This window comes from Gossypium arboreum, chromosome 5 (genome assembly GCF_025698485.1).
Source record: "Gossypium arboreum isolate Shixiya-1 chromosome 5, ASM2569848v2, whole genome shotgun sequence".
NCBI classification, from domain to species: domain Eukaryota; kingdom Viridiplantae; phylum Streptophyta; class Magnoliopsida; order Malvales; family Malvaceae; genus Gossypium; species Gossypium arboreum.
The window spans coordinates 35,112,057-35,132,311 of record NC_069074.1 but is presented as its reverse complement, the minus strand read 5'-3'; the positions used below and the strand labels follow the sequence as shown (position 1 = coordinate 35,132,311).

General features: G+C 34.9%; 1 protein-coding gene across 1 annotated transcript; it reads left to right on the top strand.

Annotated features, from left to right (window-relative positions):
• Window positions 1-231: 231 nt before the first annotated feature.
• LOC108452045 (cytochrome P450 CYP736A12-like) lies at window positions 232-1,953 on the top strand. The gene is made up of 2 exons (XM_017749775.2): window positions 232-1,008; window positions 1,113-1,953. The coding sequence occupies exons 1-2, from the start codon at window positions 310-312 to the stop codon at window positions 1,920-1,922; spliced, it is 1,509 nt and encodes a 502-aa protein (XP_017605264.1). The 5' UTR covers window positions 232-309; the 3' UTR covers window positions 1,923-1,953.
• Window positions 1,954-20,255: the final 18,302 nt, after the last annotated feature.

Sequence of the window (20,255 nt, the reverse complement as noted above, 5' to 3'; positions counted from 1 at the left end):
CACTTTTAAAAAGCATAAAAATATCTTGTTTAAAATACTTCTATATCAAAAACGTTTCTAAAAGGCAACTAAATTAGGCCTAAATTATTTTAGTCTATAAATCATCAATAAAATAATTTGTGATGGTTAGTAATAAAGATTGAAGTCAAATATGATGGCTGAAGAGTTGTCCCACTCTTTTTTTCCATTTCTTTTTAAACATATAGAAAATATCTATAAAAAATTGATAGTTGATATATAAATGTATAAGTAAAAAGGGGAAGCAATAGACAATAGAAGCGTATCTTTTATGTGAATTAATTAACAAGAATGGCACTTTTAGCAACAACTCTTCTCACAGTCCTTGCAGTTCTCTGCTCTTTCTTCTACATTCTATTTTACATTTCATCAAGGAAACATGGCAAAGAAAAAGGGAAAGCCCTCCCTGGTCCTCGACCCTTGCCCATCATTGGAAATCTCCACTTGTTAGGCATGCTTCCACACCAATCCCTTTATCGCTTGGCCAAAAAATATGGTCCTATTATGTCCATAAGGCTAGGTTCTGTGCCAACTGTTGTTGTTTCATCCCCTCAAGTCGCCGAGATGTTTCTTAAGACACATGACGCTATTTTCGCAAGTAGGCCAAAAGTTCAAGTCCTACAATCAATTTCTAATAGCCAAAGGGGCATAGCATTCACAGAACATGGACCATATTGGCGCAGTGTGAGGAAGATTTGTAATATGCAACTTTTTACTACATCGAAAATTGAATCGTATGCACCTACGAGGAAGGAAGTGCTAATGCATTTCACTGAATCTTTGAAGGAAGCTGCAACAGCAAAGGAAGTGGTTAACATCAGTAAGAAGCTAGCAGAAATTAATGCAGAGATGACTTTGAAAATGGTTTTGGGGTCTGTGAAGAAGTATAAGGAATTTAACCTCAACGAGCTTATTGAAGAGCTTACTAAAATTGCAGGAGTTTTCAATCTTGCAGATTTTGTGCCTTTTCTTGGTGCTTTCGACCTACAGGTATGGTGTTGCTATGTATTTTAATATACCATATCAATACAAATTAGCAATATACATTACGAACAACCACTGAGTGAATGTGTTGATTATTTTCAACTATGTAGGGAATTAAAGCCTCCACACAGACACTTGGTGAAAAACTTGACAAAGCCCTTGAGACAATCATTAAAGATCATCTACAGAAAAAGCAAGATGATTTCGTCGGTACGTTGCTTACAGAGTTAAATCAAACAATAAATTCCAATGGTGATATAATGGATCGGAATAGCATCAAAGCCATAACATTAGATATGATTGTCGGTGGCTTCGACACTTCAGCTGCCACATTAGAATGGGCATTATCAGAGCTCATAAGGCAGCCGAGGGTAATGCTGAAACTCCAACAAGAGTTAGAAAGCATTTTCGGGAATAAGAGAATTGTGGAGGAAAATGATTTACCAAAATTGGAGTACCTAGACATGGTCGTGAGAGAAACCTTAAGGTTGCATCCTATTGCACCTTTACTAATTCCTCGTGAGTCAATGGAGGACATAGTTATTGATGGTTATTACATAGCAAAAAAGTCTAGGGTCTTAGTAAACATTTGGGCAATTGGGAGAGATCCTAATGTTTGGTCCAATAATGTTGAAGAGTTCTCTCCAGAAAGGTTTATTGATTGTAATATAGACCTTCATGGACATGATTTTGCACTCATTCCATTTGGTGCAGGACGTAGATTATGCCCAGGGAAGAAATTAGGGTTAATCACAGTTAAACTTATTCTAGCTCAATTGGTCCATTGTTTTGATTGGGAGCTACCTGGTGGAATGTCGTTAAATGAATTGGACATGAGAGAGAACTTTGGTGTCTCGTTGCCAAGGAAGACTAGTCTCTGTGTAAAGCCTATTTATCGCATGTATGAATATAATGTTTAAGATAATGTTTATGTTATGTGTAAGCACTAAATTTTTGTCCGACTAGAGTTTGTGTTTAATTTTCAAAATTTCAAAAAAAAAAATTTTAAAAATAAAAATTACATTTTGACCCCTAAACTTTTCCTAAATTTCATTTTGACCCTTAAACTTTCTTTAAATTTCACTTAAACCCCTAAACTTTCATTAAATTTCATTTTAACCCTAAATTTTCTAAAAATTACATTTAGCCCCAGAAGTTTTGCTGCATTTGTGATTTGGTCATTTTGACAGATTACGTGATTTGGGGCATTCACTTCCCAGATTTTCAGGCCACAAACATGGGTGGCTGCTCCTTCTTCACCTACTACCTGCAAATAGCATAAAAAACAAGCAAAATGGTAGAAATAAAAGGAGAAAAAAAAACTACACCATAGGGGAGGTTTTTTTGACTAAAAAAAAAAAGAAGAGGGTTCCCCTCATTTGATAGGGGTGAAGAGCAAAAAAAAAAGAAAAAAAAGAGGAACACTCAGCAATCTAAGCAAGAAAAAAACTCCAATATCCGGCAAGCAATCAAGCAACCAAGGATTAACCACCATTAACACCACAACCAAGCTCCCAAACCGAAACCCACTTTAAATACCCGAGCCAAATGATTATCAGCCACCCCAAAAACCAAACCTCAACTACCTGTAGCTTGATTTCACACGGCGCATACGATGGCTGTTGGTGGCGCACACATTGGAAGGAGAAAGAGGGGTTCGGCGGCTTGAAGCTTGGATCTCTTCTTTCTTTCTTTGTTTGCTGCTGGAGACTTGTTTGTTTGGGGGGGGGTTTAGTATTAAAAAAAAAGAAATATTTTAGTTAATAGGTTGGTTTATGTAAGGTTTGATGGGTTAAATTTAGTTTGGGTTAATTAGTGGGTTGGGTGATATGTTAAGTTAGTGGGTTGGGTTGGTTGTGTTGGATTATTAAGTTAGTGGGCTGAGGTTGGTTTGTGTTGGGTTGAAGTAATTTGGATTTTGTATCTTTTATGTAGATTTTATTTGTAACTGGGCTAAACAAAAATTGGTCTAAAAAAACTACAATAATAAAAAATATTAAATTTTAAAATGGTCGGGTCAACTTGACTCTATTTGCGGTAATCTAATCCGGTGAAGATCACCAACAAAGGCCAATTTCAACAGCCCGAGAAGAAAAGAGATTAATTTCAGTAATCCATAACATTGGGGCTTCGGTATATTCTTACCCTTTTTATTATTATTTACCTATTCCGAATTTAATATATATATTTTATAACTATATTATGTATATATATATATATTTTGTACATATCATTATTTTATATTATTGTTGTAAAAAATTTTTATGTATATATTTTTATGTACGCTTTCCTAATATTTTCTTTTATTGTAAATATTATTATTATTATTATTATTATTATTATTATTATTACATATATTTATTATATGCATATATATATATATATGTATTTTTATGTACATATTATTATTTTATATTATTATTACCAAATATATCATTTTTTCCTATTTTATTATTAGTACATGATTTGTTTTTATTTTTTTGTAAATATCGTTATTATTGTTATTCTAATATTCTAGTATTCCATGTTAATATTTTTCATTAATGATATCTTTTTTTGTATCGTTTATCTATTTTTAATTTCTCACTTTAGGAATATTTTTTTCTCATGTTTTAATTAATTTCAAAAATAAGGCAATGTACTGATTTAACATTAAGCCCTCGATTTCATCGCTATGTTGGGTGAAATTCATCGGCTCGTGTTAAAAACGGGACACCCTTTCTAAAAAATTGAAAACTAAAAATTCTCATTTTTCAATTGGATCACGAGTAAATGTCAGATTGAATTTGTACTTTTGAAAATCAAGACAACACAAGTTTAATAAGATACCAATTTTGGACGTCGCGAGGGTGCTAATACCTTCCTCGTGCGTAACCGACTCCCGAACCCTATTTTTTTCTCTGGCTTTAAACGTAGACCTAAACTCGGTCTTCTTTTTGTTTAAAAAATAAATTTTCTTTTGAAAAAGAGGATTTATTAGGTGTCTGATCACATTTTGGAAAAATGATCGGTGGCGACTCCCTTTTTTAATAAAATCGAAAGTCAGTTTTTAAATTTCCAATAAATCACCTCAATTAGTGACCAAAAGAAGAAATTTTTACGTCGCTACATTATGTATTTGATATGCTGTCACAATATAAATATTTATATTGACAATGTATCATACTTAAGAAAATCCCTCAAAATCAAATAAACATAATCCAACTCTTTTTGGTAATTTAATTAAACTCTTTTAGTAATTAATTAAAATTTTAACGCATTGCATTGCTTAATTTTTTCCCATATATAAATTTATACATCAATAATACATTAAATATAGATTTTTTGAAAATGCAACAAGTCATTAAATAAAATGATTGGCAATGGCATGGAAAGAAAGGAAAAAATTCGAAAAAATTAATAAAAAATTCAATGACTGTTTTTAGTAATTTATTCTAATTAATTTTGATTATGAATGTTACTAATTCAATATTTTATTGACTTTCAAGGGCTTGAATTTTTTAATATTATTTTCATTATAGATTTTATAATGTTATTTAGAATTATTTATAATTTCTTCTCAATCCTTAAATAAGATGATAATACGTTTCAGCGCACTCAAACTCACGTCCTCTTGCACTGGCAACAATGTCAATACCAATTAAATTAAGACTCAATCGGCTCAAAAACTTCAACTTTATCACAACTAAATTATGGAAATTTTTAGTGTGATAGGGTAATTAAGCCATGTTATTGTCATAGTAAAAAAAGAAAAGCTAATATATGAAGACAACATGAATTATTTAGTAGTTTATATATATAAAAGTATATAAGCTATAATAATTAATTTATATAAGTCGTTATGATTCCTAGAAAAGAATTTCTTATAGTTTCTTTTTATTTATATAATGCCTTATTCTTTAATTCTTGCTTACGTTTTTTTAGTATTGCTTTTGTTTTTATACTATTTTTAGTTTACTATTTTAGAGAGGCGGCAGTCTGTTTTGGCTTGATAGTATGTTTATTATTATTATTATATATGCATGTTATGTTTATGATATTTTTGTTTTATATTGTGTTCTGCGTACATTATTATAGATACTCTAATCACAAAATAATTTGTGATCATTTATATTGTGTCTAAATTTATTTTATATTTGTATAATTTTAATGGAGATTGAATTCAAAGAAAACCATATATTCATATCCTGTTTGTAATTTTTTTCTTGCTAATAATTTATATATATATATATAAACTTTAAAATATATTTGTATTTGTATTTGTATTTATATTTGTATAGTTTTCATGTTTTTAATTATTGTGCATTTTTCTCATGATATTTCTTAATGTATCTCATTTAATTATTTTTAGAACTAAATCTAGGGTTAGAGATATTAAATAAGTCATTAAATTATAATATGTTATTTAAATGCTTTTGTTTATTGGGTTGCTTTAAAAAGTATCTTTGAAATGGGGGAATTTAGACTAGTTGGAAGTACTCAATTCGGGTTAAGGTGATTCGAAACTACACTCAGTTTATTCTGTTAAAAGTCTCTAGCAGTTTTCCCTTATAGGATATTTTTGTCTCCTTTGTTTATGGAAGTCCCGATTGACAGAAAAGGAAATTTCTTTGGGAATATTTAAAATTGGTTATCCCTCTAAATTCATACCGTCTTGGGAGACTTTAATGCTATTCTTTTTTTCGAGTGAAAATAAAGGTGGTCGATCTAGAGGGAAGGGTTGTTCTTCTTTTTGGTGAATTTGTGGAAATGGCAGAATTTCATGATTTGAGATTTAGGGGTCCTTCGTTCACTTAGCATAGTGGTGGTGTTTTTGAGAGATTAGATTGTGCTCTTGGTGATGATGTTTGGTTAAGAGCTTTCCTTAATAGCTTGGTTACTCATCTTTTGCAGATCAAATTAGATCATAGACCTCTTTTTTTATATGTTTCTTCGAAGATTGTTTTACCTAGAGGAAGGCTGTTGTAATAATCCATTTTTCTGTGGTGTCAAAAATAGTAGTTTTGGGGACCACAAATCCGACAAGTATGTTCGTGTTAATTATTAATTAATTGATACGAGTCGATTATATTTTCATATTAAATTTTGATTTAGTAAATTTTAGTTTATTGAACAAATAATTCAGTCATAAAGTCCTTAATACGAGCTTATGAGGCTCAAAACATGCATTGGAAGTGGTCTGGGATTAAACCGAGAACTTAGGAAATTTTTACAAAGCTTAGAAAAATTTTTACCATGTACAGGGGTCACACGCCCGTATGGCTTGGGACACGCCCGTGTGGGTAGACCGTGTGGTCACACACGCCCGTGTCCCTAACCCGTGTAACTCTCTGACTTGCAAGACATGAACAAAGTGAAGTCATACGGCCAAGTCATACGCCCGTGTGCTAGGCCGTGTGTGCTAGGCCGTGTGGTTAATTTAATTTTCATAAATAGGTGCAGACTTCACACGTCCAGGATACACGCCAGTGCTTGAGGTCGTGTCTCACACACGACTGAGACACATGCCCGTGTCTCTGCCTGTTGCTCAATTCTGAGCATTCTGTTTCTCAAAATTAAGGTGCAGGGGATACACAACCAAAACACATGCCTATAGGATAGACACACGGCCTAGACACACGCCCGTGTGCTTATCCATGTGGACAAAAAAAGGCTATTTACCAAGCCATTTGTCACCCTTATTTGCACACACGTATTCACAACTTTAATGGTACAAACCATAGTATATTTAGGCAACCAAAACATCCACAACCAAGACTAAAACTTGTCCTTTCAATATCAACATTTAACATACTTATAACCTCACATTTTACCAAACCAAATCTTACCAAATTCATATTCTACAAGCCTCAATAAGTCTACTTTCAATTTGCACTGAGTTATCTAAATATTCTAACATACCAATTAACCAAACTCATCCATTTGACAACAAAACCATTAAGCCACATTCAACCACTTACCAATCACTTATAAACCACATCACAAAATGACCTTGGCACATATATGAATATATATATATATATATATATGTAGGCTTAAAACCAATTTGACCAAGATAAGCCCAATTACATGGCTAGACACCAAATCAACCTTAAACTCTATAAGCCAACACATTTAGCCAAATTCATAATGACACATATATCAAAATGACCAAGTCCCTATACATACCATATACTCAAAATATTTAAGATCATTGATACCCAAAATGTCAGTTTGATAGTGTGATGCGATCTCCGATGATCTCCAATCCGAGCTAGCTTGGTGACACTATAAAATATGGAAAAATAAAATGGAGTAAGCTATACAGCTTAGTAAGCTCATATGAAAGAAATAAGCAGATCTTACCATACATTTAACATTCAAGTAATATAATATAAGTTAATGTAATTTACCATAATCTCATGACCATAATTTATCCTCATAAACTTACCTTGAAATCATCATTTCACGAATTTAATAATCATAAGCTTTATGTACATACCTGTACCATTTCGTAATAGTTTCATACTTATTCTCATCATTGACATACCCAATGAACCACTCAGAATAATAAGTGGATACTCGGGAAACCTTGCACACAAGGTGTCACATATGTAGCCATTGCTACCTCTATCTCATAACACATATATGCTAACTCTCGAGCCATCAATGGGCCTGCTCACACAAGCTGTCAGTTAAGATGTAGCTATATGGTGCTGCTCACACAAGCTGTCAAGTAACCGCAACATATGCCGGTATACTCAGCCACAGGTAGGACGCACAGGACCAGCACCCGGATCACATAACATTATACTCTAGTGACATGTCACTTGTATCCTAATCTATTCCTAAGGTTCAATCAGGATTTCTTGATTGCTAAATCATTGTCGAACTTGTTCGTAGACTCGTTCATACAATTTATGCAATATTAAGGCATTTAAAATACAATTATGAAAATGCTTATTTAACATACGGACTTACCTCGGTTACAAAAATGGCAAAAAGGATCTATTCATCAATTACTTTGTTTTTCCCCCGATCTACACCCGAACTTCAATTTTCTTGATCTATACTACCACATTTACCTAGACCCGATGCTCTTTGTCCTCTCCCAAATCCATCACGACCTCTATCAGTACCACGACCTTTAAGTGGTTGTTGAACTACTCTCCGAGGCAGAACAAAACTCAGAGCTAGAGTCTATGCCACAGCTAGCACTTGATCTGGTCGACGGGGGCAATCCCTAACTCGATGTTTCATCAACCCACAACAAAAGCATGCTCCTACAAATGATGCCTCAAGCCTCGGGGGCTTATCAAATCTCGCCCATTTCTTAGGGCTCTGTCCCTTTTAATCTTACTCTGAATTTTCTCGCGATCACGCCGCTCACGCTTATTGCGCTTTACCTATTCCATTATTTTTGTTTTATCGACTAGAACCACAAAAATTCACTCCCTTTGAGGAGCTATCAGAACCCGTAAATCATATTTCAATCTTCCTCAAACCTCACACACTTATCATAGTCAGACGCTACCAATGCCTGTACATACCTACTCAGTCGCACGAACTTGGCTTCATATTCAGCCATAGATCGATCGCTCTGAACTAGGCTCATAAACTCACGTCGGTGAGCCTGGACATAACTCGCCCACATATACTTACTCTGGAAGGCGCTCTTGAAATAATCCTAGTTAATTAGTTCGGGCCGAGCACCTTGCCCAACCGTCAGCCACCACTGATAAGCTTCATCTCGGAGTAATGACACCGCACCCCTAAATTTTTGAGTAAGAGTGCAATCAAGGTCGGTCATAATACGCTCGGTAGCATTGAGCCAATACTTAGCAAAAATAGGAGCAACTCCTATGACGCCTCTAAACAATTTAGCCTCATTCTATCAGAGTCGTTCAGTAACCAACCCTTGGTCTCCCGATCCTGAATGGGTCTCTGTGATCCTCTCCGCTGCTCGAATCATGGCCTGGGACAATGCATTATCTTCAGTCGTAGGAGTTTGGGACTCCGTCTCAGCAGTGGGGGTACTGTCTCGCTGGTCTCCAGATTGGGCATACTATCCATAGAGGATGACTCTGTTCGAGCTCTTCCTAGGCGTCCTCGACACCCATGAGTACCCCGTCCACGACTACCGTGTGATCTCATTTGGAAATCTAGCTACAATGTCAGAGTGCACAGATCAGTTCAGGCACCAACAGGATGATTTCACTAGTTCACATCAAAGCATTTAACCAGATAACAATTTAGGTAACACAATCATTATAACAGAACATAAATACTTATAGGGTCAGCGTTAGAGGCTCGGTCATTTGCTAAAGTTTCAGTTTCTAGATTAATTCAGATACTAAATTATCACCTAACTACTTTTTATCACACATTATGAGCCCAAACATAGTCCGAGTGTTGACAAAACTGGCTCTAATACTACTAAATGTAACACCCTAAACTTGGCCTAGACGTCCAGACCAAGTTCAGAGAGTTACATCATCAATACTAAAAATACCAAAATTATAACGTAGTCCAAATAAACCATTCATCACATAATATCCATCACAGCAATTACTAATCACACAATCTTCACAAATACCATAACATCATAGAATACTGAAATTCATAGTAGTAATACTTAAAAAAAAGATAAAAGCTTCACCAAGCTCGCACAGGGCTGACATGTTCAACTCTGAGAACCACTTGAAATCCAATTAATAACAGAGTGAGTTTTGAACTCAATGCGTAAAAGAAGTTGGTTTAACTTGAACACATTTATAAGATAGTTTCCAATTTCCAAGATTCGGTTTTATAACAAAAGCAATTTTAGTTCAGATCCAAGACAGATTAGTACATCTGTTAAAGTAATTTTAGTATCAACACAGAAAAATCATATGCAGATGCAAATATCCCTACCCCCATCCACTACACATCATCTTCGGCCTTCCCAACACACTGTTAAGGGCGTTCAATGCCCATCAAACTTATACACCACAGAGTGTTTGTCTGACACGTTTACAGAGATGCAGTTTAGCTGCTAGATTGAAATGTGAAAAATCTCCATATTCAGAGATTTAGATTTATAAGCATTGTGGCTTAGCCACCAATTTAAAACAGATTACTTCCTTGTAACATCCCGTTTTTAGTCAAATCAGAACAATGATTTTGGGACCACAAATCTAAGGTCAAAATAATTATTTTATTATTATTTTGATGTCTACAACATGGTAATATGATTTTTCGAAAATTTCATTAAGAAATTTTATCGTTTGTGTGGTTAATTTGATAAAAAGGACTAAATCGTGTAAAGTGTAAAACTTATGTTCTATTAACTAAAAGTATTAAATGGCTATGAAATTAAATAGTGGAGGTCCTTATGTTGTAATTCGACCATTATTAGAGTGGGTGGAAAATTATGTGCATGGTTAATTGAATTTTTAAAGGTTATATGTTAAGGTTAAATTAGTAAATTAGTTAATAAGTAAATTAAAACAAAAGAATAATGTATCATCTTTTCTAATTTGAAAGACACCACCGAAAATTGAAGATAGAAACCTCCATGGAAGCTTGACATTTAGCCAAATTAATTCCCATGCATGTAAGTTCAATTTTGTCCCCTTTTTTTTTAATGATTTCTATATTTTTGAGATCGTTGTAGCTTAATCTAACTAGCCCAGGGACTAATTTTAAATTTTTTAAAGGTTTAGGGTTTTTCCATTGATGAATGTTGATGTATTTTGATTTTTAATGGTATAAAATGCATGGTTGTTGTTAGATAAACAACAATTGTTATGTGATTTTTAGTAAAAGGTTCAAATAGGAATTAATTTGTGAAATGTTGAAATTTGGTGGTTAAATTGTAAAATAAATGAAAAATATGGACTGCTAGGGACCTAGTTTAAATTCAGCTAGCATGGGTTTTGGTTAAATTGCATGAATTTGTGATTTTATGAAATAAGGACTAAATTGTAAAAATGTTGATATGTTAGGGGTAAAAATGTAAAAGTGCCTTAATGTGTGTTTTTGGATTAAATTGAATAGAGAGATTATTAAATAAGTCAATTTTGATTATAGTTAGATCAAGAAAGATGAAATATAGATTTAGATCGGGGAAAGAATAAGGTCTCGGATTAATCAACTTAACTCATGTTTTTACATCCGAAGTAAGTTCGTATGTAATAAGCATTGTTATAATTATATTTTAAATACTTGATATTGCATAAAATGCAAATATGACCTTGCGGATACGTTCGACGATGATTTGGCAACGAGAAATCCTGATTGAATCGTAGGAATAGATTAGGATACAAATGACATGTCATTAGGGGTTATTATTGTTTTGGGTGTTGGTTCGTACGCCCTACCGGTGGCTGAGTTATCCAGCATGCGTTGCGAATTCTCGACAGTTTGTGTGAGCAGCATTGTGCAGTTATGTCATGACCGTCAGCTTGTGTGAGCAGACCCGTTGATAGCTCGAGAGTGAGCATTATTGAGATATGATATTGACATAGCTTCGACTATATATATATTGGCACTTAGGGTTCGAGATTACTGAGTATCCTGTATTATTCCAAATGGTTCAACGGGTATATCGAAGATATGGAATGGTGAGAATAGATATGTATCAGTACAAGTATGTACGGAAACTGTATATGCATCGAACATATGAAAGAATTGAACTCATGGTTATATAGATGATTGAATACATATTAAAATTGTGTTTAATTATTTCGTGGTATATTGTACACATATTTTGAATGGTAAATTAAATGGTGAGTTTTGCTTATTATCTTCATACGAGCTTACAAAGCTGTATAGCTTACTTTGTTTATTTTTCCATGTTTTATAGTGAATTCAAAGCTAACTCAGATTCGGGAATCATCGGAGACTTCATCACATTATCCTACTATCACTTTGGTACTTTTGATCTTAAGTATTTTGAGTATATGGCATGTATAGGATTATGGTCATTTTGGTTATGATTTGATAATGAATTTAGCCATTTGAATTGGCTTGTAAATGTCTAAAGTTTGGTTTTTCACATAGCCATGAAAGTTGGCTTAATTTGGTTGGTTTGGTTGTGTATATAATTGTGCATATGGCTTGTGTGTGAGTTTGATGATAGATATGTGATGCTTATTGATAATAAGTAATATGGATAGAACATGGTTGAGTTATAATATTGGCATGCTAATGAATCTAGGCAAATAATGCATATTTGGAATTGGTTATTTTGTTGTTTTGTAAAAGTGAGTTTTGGTATGAATTTGATTGGTATGTTGTGGTAATTGTGTGACTTGGAATGATTGGTATTGAAATGGTATAAATTGAGCTTGATTGGAGTTGATTTACATGCCTAGTTATACCATGTTTTATGCCATTTGGGTTGGTGTAGGTATATGGAAATTTGGGTGGCAAATTGGCTTGGTAAATAGCCTATTTTTGTCCACACATGTGTGTGTCTCAACCGTGTGTGACACATGGTTAGGTTGCACGGCCGTGTGCCCCCTGGTGTTGAATTAAAAATCAAGTTAGTATACTTCACATGGCCCAACAAACGGGCGTGTGATTGGCTGTGTGGCCAAGTCAGTATACCCTAAAATTTTGGCATGGGCTAGCACACGGCCTGGCACACGGGAGTGTGAGGCCTTTTCGAAAGGGCACACCAGCTGGTCACACGGACATGTGGTTGGCCATGTGACCCAAGTTAGGGAGTTACATAGGGTAGGACACGGGCTGTGACACGACCATGTGCTTCCATTTCGAAAGTCCGCATGGCCTGTGACACGGGCATGTCTTTGGTCATGTGAGACACACAGCCGGGCCACACAGGCATTTGTCCCCAGTAGTTGGGAAATTTTTCTAAGTGATTCAAAAAATCCCTTAATTTATTGGTTTAGTCCTAAACCACCCCGAATACATGTTTTAGGCCTCGTAGGGTCGTATTAGGGACAATGTGATTGATGTTGAATGATGATTATATGAAATTTAAAAATGTATGTGCAATGTATGTTTATTTGTGTTATAAGTTCGGTACTGCTCATAACCCTATTGTTGAATACGGGTGAGGGGTGTTACATTATTTCTTCGCAATCTCCCAACCTATGAAAATGCAAAAACAAATGTCCACAATATATGCTCAGTCGCTCTAAGTTATCTCATGACTAGATAATACAGTTCAATATCAGAATAACTATCACATTACACATACAATTATGTTATTCGTACATCTATCACAGAGTATTAGGGAATAGTCGTGTAGTCAAATTCAGATCATTCATATAATAGGGAAACCAATATCAGTCTTAGACAACATTTACGACCTCAAAAATGGGTTTTAGGCCCTTTTTACATGCCACACGGCTTAGGCACACGCCCAAGTCCTTTGCCCATGCGGTTCTATGTCGTAAACGGAGAGTTACATGGCCTGGACACACGCTCGTGTGCCTTGCCTGTGTGGTCTTAAGTCACAAGCAGTTAGTTACACGGCCTAGATACATGCCCGTGTCCTTTACCCGTGTGAACCCTGTACTAATATGGCCACACATGACCTGGACACACGCCCGTTTCCTCTACCCATGTGGCTCTAAAAAGATAAATAGTGAGTTACACAGCCACCCACACAACCGTGTGGCATTGACAGCCATGTTTCTTGGCGGCATTGACAGCCATGTTTTTTGGCAACCGAAATTTACAGAAAGTAAGGTTTTTGGAACGCATATGAAGAGATTTTAGAGTAGAAACAACACGGAGAAATCTCAGAACCTAATTTAACCATTGAATAACCAATCAAACAACTGTAACAATGAATCAACGCTACATGAACACTCAAGCAAAAGTGTCGAAACCTCGACATTAAACTTTTGACTACGAATGCTTACCGACAATACGATAGAACTAATTTGAAATAGCATGTGAAGACCACTTGCCCATGTATTCAAGCCTAAGGAACATATTAATGACCAATTATCAGAGGATTTACGCAAAACATTTAGAGAATTCTCAATTTAACAACTCAATGAAAACTAATGAAACTTCGCAGAGATATAAGGTTTTCTGATAGAACTTATATAGAAACCTTTTAACCGTACTCCGAACAAATTAGGAGTCACAACTATTCCAATAATCACTCGTTAAACTTCATCGAAAAAGAAAACTTCAACGGAGTAAAAAGAAAAAGAGGAAAAAATTAAGGAAAAAAAAAAGGAAAAGGAAAGGGAAAGGGAAAAGGAATTAATGTTAATTCAAAATTAACTTCCAAGTAGATTTCTAGCATTTGCCAAAAGTATTCCCTATCGTCCTCTCTGAGACTCGAACAGAAACCTAACGAAAAATAAACATTTAACTAGTGAACCAGCAGGCTCATTCTTGACACAGATTTACCCTAAATGAAACTTAAATGTGCTATTCCAAGATCGCAGTTACCCTAAATTAAAACAAAAAAAATTTAAAAGATGTAAGTCAAACTCCTGACCTCAAACACATAAGCAGGACACAGAACCATAGATACAAAAATTTAATTACGACGAAATTTAACAATCAGACATTAAAATTTTGGGGCTTTAAATTAAAGAATGTATTAAGAGTGTTTTGATAATAGAAATGTATGTGATATTGGTGTACCTTGTTGCGCAAGATTTGGTATTGAATTGACTTGAATTAGGGGTTAAATGCTGAGTAAACAGCCTGGGACACGGGCTGTCACACGACCGTGTGTCACACATGGTCACCTTACACGACCGTGTGTGCTTTATTCTTTTAAGTGTAAGTCAAACCGTTTGTCTCAAGTTAGTGGGTTACACGGGCTAGCACACAGCCTGCGACACGGCGGTATGTGCCAATCAGTGAGTTACACAATAAGACACATGGGCTAGGACACGACAGTGTGTCCTTATTTCGAATGCTTATATGGTCTGAGCTATGTCACACAGTTATGTAACCCCTACTTTTCAAAATCTGAAAATTTCCAAAAAAATTTTTATTTTATTTTGATTTAATCCTGAATTGTTCTTAAACTATTTTTAGGGTGCCATAAGCTCAATTCAAGGCCTAGAATTGTATTCATACCATGAATAGATGTTGTTTGTTATTTGCTTATAAATTAATTGTTTAACTGTTCTGAATTAAAGTGAAATGTTTTGTTTTGATTGGTAACACTCTATAACCTTAATCTAACAAATGAGATGGGATATGGGTGTTCCAACTATTCAAAGTAAAGGGAATTTTAACGGGAGTATGTTAGATTAATTATCCCACTTTACCTCTAGTGTAAAGGAATGGAATAAGTCTATGTATGGGCATATTAGGACTTACAAAGGCATTTAATAAAAAAGCTGTCAGAAGTTCAAAAGATAATGGAACGTTCAACCTCGAGTGATTTATTTTAGAAGGAATTGAGGTTAAGGGAGGAGCTAGAAACAATTATTCATTACGAGGATTTACTTTGGAAATAGAAAGCAAGATGTGATTGGTTTGAATTGGGTGATCGCAATACCAAGTTTTTTCATAAACGTATGCTTCAAGGAAAGAAGTTTAATAGAATTACAACCTTGTAGAATCTTAATGGAGAGTGGAATTATGACCTAGATGTTCTATGGATAGAAGCAGTAAATTTCTTCTAGAAATTATAGGGTGATGTTCCAAAACCATTGAGGGGTTTACCCCCCAAGTTCTTTTCGTAATCTTGATAATCATGATATTGAGTTTCTGGGTAGACCAATATTTGATGAGCAAATTAATAAGGCATTATTTAACATGGCTCCTTTGAAGATCCCAGGTAGTGACGAATTGTATGCTTTATTTTTCAAAACCAATGGGAAGTTGTTGGGAGTGATGTTTGTAAGTGGGTTAAGGATGCTTTTGATAGAGGGAATATTAATTTTGAGTTAAATAATACAATGTTAGTTCTTATTTCGAAGGTTTCTAATCCTGAGAACTCTGTTCAATTTCACCAAATTAGTTTGTGTCTTGTTCTATACAAGATGATTATGAAGATTATAGCCAGCCGGTGTAAACTTATTTTTCCCAAATTAATTTCTCAAGAAAAAGCAGGGTTCAAAGTAGGTAGAAGCATTGTGGATAATACTATTATGGCTCAGGAGGTTATACGCTATATGAAAGGAAAGAGAAGTAACAAGCAATGGATGGTAGTTAAGATTGATTTGGAGAAGGCATATGATAGGATGCGATGAGATTTTATCAATGTCTCGCTCTAGGCTGCAGGTATTCTAGATTTCCTCAAGAATGTAATTATGTTTGCGGTCTCCAACTCTACTATGTAGGTTTTGTGGAATGAAGTTCTTACGTAGAAATTCAGGCCAGGTAAGGGAATTAGACAGGTTTCTCCACTATCTCCGTACCTCTTTTTGTTATGTACGGAACGGCTGGGACATGGTATTCACAATGTTGTCTTTTTAAGCATATAGTCTCCTATTCGGTTATCTCGCTCTGGTCCGGCCTTATCTTACTTCTTCTTTGCAGATGATTTGGTTATCTTCAGTAAAGTGGATGTCTAACAAACTAGATTACTTAAGGACATCTTAGAAAATTTTTGCACTTTCTCTGACCACAAGATTAATGCTAGGAAGACAAATATTTTCTTTTCAAGTGCAGTTGGGGAAAATCTGGCAAGGATAATCAATGATATGCTTGGTTTTCAAAAAGTAGAGGATCTGGATATTGTTTAGTAGTTCCCTTGTTCCATGAAAGAGTCACTAACAATACCTGAGGTTTGTGGTGGAAAAGGTTTGAAATAAATTGCAAAGTTGGGAGGCTAAACAACTATCGCTTTCTGGCAGAGCTACATTGGCACAAATAGTACTGTTATCTATTCCTACGTATTTTATGTAGTTCATGATGATTCCCAAAGGAATTAGTAAGGAGATTGAATGTATAGTCAGGCAATTCATTTAGGGGTCTTCTAATGGTAGGAAGAAGATGTCATTTGTTGGATGGGATTCTCTGCATCAACCACGATGTTATGGGGGTCTTGGGCTTAGGCCATTGAGAGACTAAAATACCTCTTTCTTACTGAAACTTGGGTTTAACTTAGTTACAAAAGATAATGTCTTATGTGTCTCTGTCCTTTGATTTAAGTATAATATAAATGAAAGACTCTTGGAAAACATTGAGAGGAGTAGATGCTTTTTTGTTCGGAAAAGACTCTCTAAGGTATGTTCTCTACTTCGGATAATTTGGTTTGGTTAGTGGGAGAAGGAAACAATATTCACTGTTGGGAAGATCTATAGATTTTGGAAACAAGCCCTTTAATCAACCGTATTCCCTCACAGTCCAATATTTCTTTGGGTTGTTACTCAGCAACATGGTAATAGATGAAGGTACGTAGAATTTAGACAATTTTCAAGTTTAGCTATCAGATGATGTCATTAATAGTATTGTGAGCATTCCGCCTCCTCATCCTTCTGCGAGGTTAGATATGATTATTTGGACGCGTAACCCAACAAGGGTTTTTTCCTATGAAAAGCGCATATTGGATGTTACGAGAAAGATCTTCGTCTTCTAAAAACACGAAGTGGAAATTGGCGTGAAAGTTTCAGGGACCCTAGATGGTAAGGTTTTTCCCGTGGTTAGTGCTTAAGCAACATTTGCTTACTCATGCTGAACATGTGAGAAGAACCGTTGGTCATGAAGGCTCTTGCACATTTTGTGGTGATACCACGAAGATACCTTGTGCTCAGGGGCTATTCAGCTGCGAAGGAAGTTTAGACACAAGTTATTTTAGTAAATCACCATGGTACATTTTTCTCAACAACCTTCATGAATGTTTTGTTTCTAATTTGAAAAAAATACTTTGGAATTGAATATAATGGGGTTAGCTAGGCCTTGTCTTTTTGGCTTGATTGCTTAGCGCATTTGGAAAAATAAGAATTCTCTCATTTTCCAAAGTTCAACCTAAAGTTCTTTTGAGATTGTTAAAGTCTCATAGAGGGAAGGAATACATATCAGCTCATGAGGATATTCGAAGTAGTTATCAAGAAAATAGTCCTAGTTAGGAAATTGGGTCCATTTAAATTTTGATAGAGCGGTTATACAAGACTCAGGATTAGGGGTGTTAGGGGAATGATGTATAATAGGGTGGGGGAATGGATTTTTGGGTATAATAGACATGTGAGGAAACACTCATTCTTTGATGCGAAATTATGGGGTATCTTGGATGGTTTGGTCTTTCTCCAACAACAGGGCTACAGCAAGATAATGATTCACTCTGATAGTTTGCAGGTGATTAAAGGTATCTAAGATAGTTCAATGGTAGATTCAAACTCTGCTTTGATTAGACATATTCATTAGATTTTGTTAAAAGTTGAGCATTGGATAATAAGTGATGCGGTCATTGAGAGCACCAAAAATATCCTATCCCTATAAAATATTGAAAATTATAAAAATAATAGTATAAGGGAAGTAGGGTCAAATCCTCAGGGACCAGATTTGCACAGTTGCTTGTTCCTTGGAATCCTGGTCAGAATCATGCCCAATAAAACCTACGTACCTAAAAAAGAAATAAAAAAATAGAATTAAAAGTTTTGATCTAGAAAAAAATAAAATAAAAACAGAATTAAAAGTTTTGATTGAAATCCTGAAAATTAAAATTAAAATAACAGAAATAAATAGAGCTGAGGAAAAGGTGTTCTTATAGAGAGATTCTAGCCTTCGATTGTCTCGATCCGCCTTGGGTTCAATCCTCGGCTTTTAGGTGATCCTTCTCAAACAGAATAAGCTAGTTATAGTGGAAGAGGATGCCTACGGCCACCGGCTCCAAGAATTTAGACTTACAATTTAGCGGAACCTGACTTTAGCCAACAATCGCTTCTGTGAGATTATCTTATGCTAGATCATCACTTCTTAATGGCGAATACCATGCCATTTTGTCTCTTGGGCTCGCCAACCTATAACGTAGTAAGCTAATGAATCGACCGTGCAACCTTCCCAAAACATACAAAGCAACCACCTTTGCACACGTTGAAGAGATCACCTTTGAAAGGACATGGACGGAAGTGTCAGCCTCGTAATGCGGAGAAGCGATGAATATTCGTCGAGAAGGCTAAGTACGGATCCTAAGCCTTATGAACCCTTTTTGGGGAATTTTGATAACCTTTGACTAGATAGATTTTGTAACACCCCTAACTCGTACCCGAGGCCGGGATAAGGTGCGAGGCGTTACCGGAAAAACATACAAATATTAAACTAAAATACGAGCCATAAAATTTCATTCATATTTCAAAACATTCATTTACTTACACATAGTCCCTTATTTGAGTCTACGGAGCCCAAAACATACTTTAGAAATGGTTCGGGACTAAACCGAGAACTTACGGAAATCTTGGAAATTTCATGCTTTAAGGCTCCACACGCCCGTGTCCCAAAGTCGTATTCCATACACGGCTGAGACACATGGTCGTGTCTCTGCCTGTGTGGAATATACCTAGGCTATTTTCCAAGCTTGGGTCAACCTTAATCTCTTACACACTTATACAAAATCAAAAGCATAAAACATGGTATTCATTTAATGATTAAACATTCTCAATTAAACCACAAACATAGCATTTGTATGTCATCATACATGTGTCTCTCATACTCTTTTTACCTTGTCTATTATAGTACCACTTATACATTTATACTAAGATTATCATCTTACCAAGTATCTTCAGCTTAATCATCAAGCATTCATATTTAAAGCTAGATCATATCTTTATAAAATACCACAATTTAGATGCGCAGAATAACATGTTTGCCTGAAACATTTCAATTCAACTCCATACCCAACAAGTATTACATTAAGACTAGTCATATATATATATACATGTCATGATACATATCATTCTATTTCTGTTTTCTTATAAACACATATCATTTATTTCATTATATCAATATTTCATATACCATAGTTTCCATGTATTCCACATATATTATTTTCCTCCTCCTTCTCTCCATTCCACATCCTTAATGTATATAGCATTCTTGTAAGTACTATTTCACGATTTACTAATAAATGCTCACATCAAACTATCCACACAAGTCATAGTCACTTACTTATTTATAATTCGAGCTACAAAGCTCCAAATTAAGATCTATAAATTTCCCCTAAAACTAGACTCACATATCTTTCCACCATAAAATTTTTATAATTTTTGATTAAGCCAATTAGTACAGTTTATTCATTAAAATTTCCCCTGCTTCACTTTCTGATAGTTCTGACCTTTTTTCACTAAAAATTAATTATCTCACAGTACAGAGCTCAGATAATGTTCTTGTTGATTTAT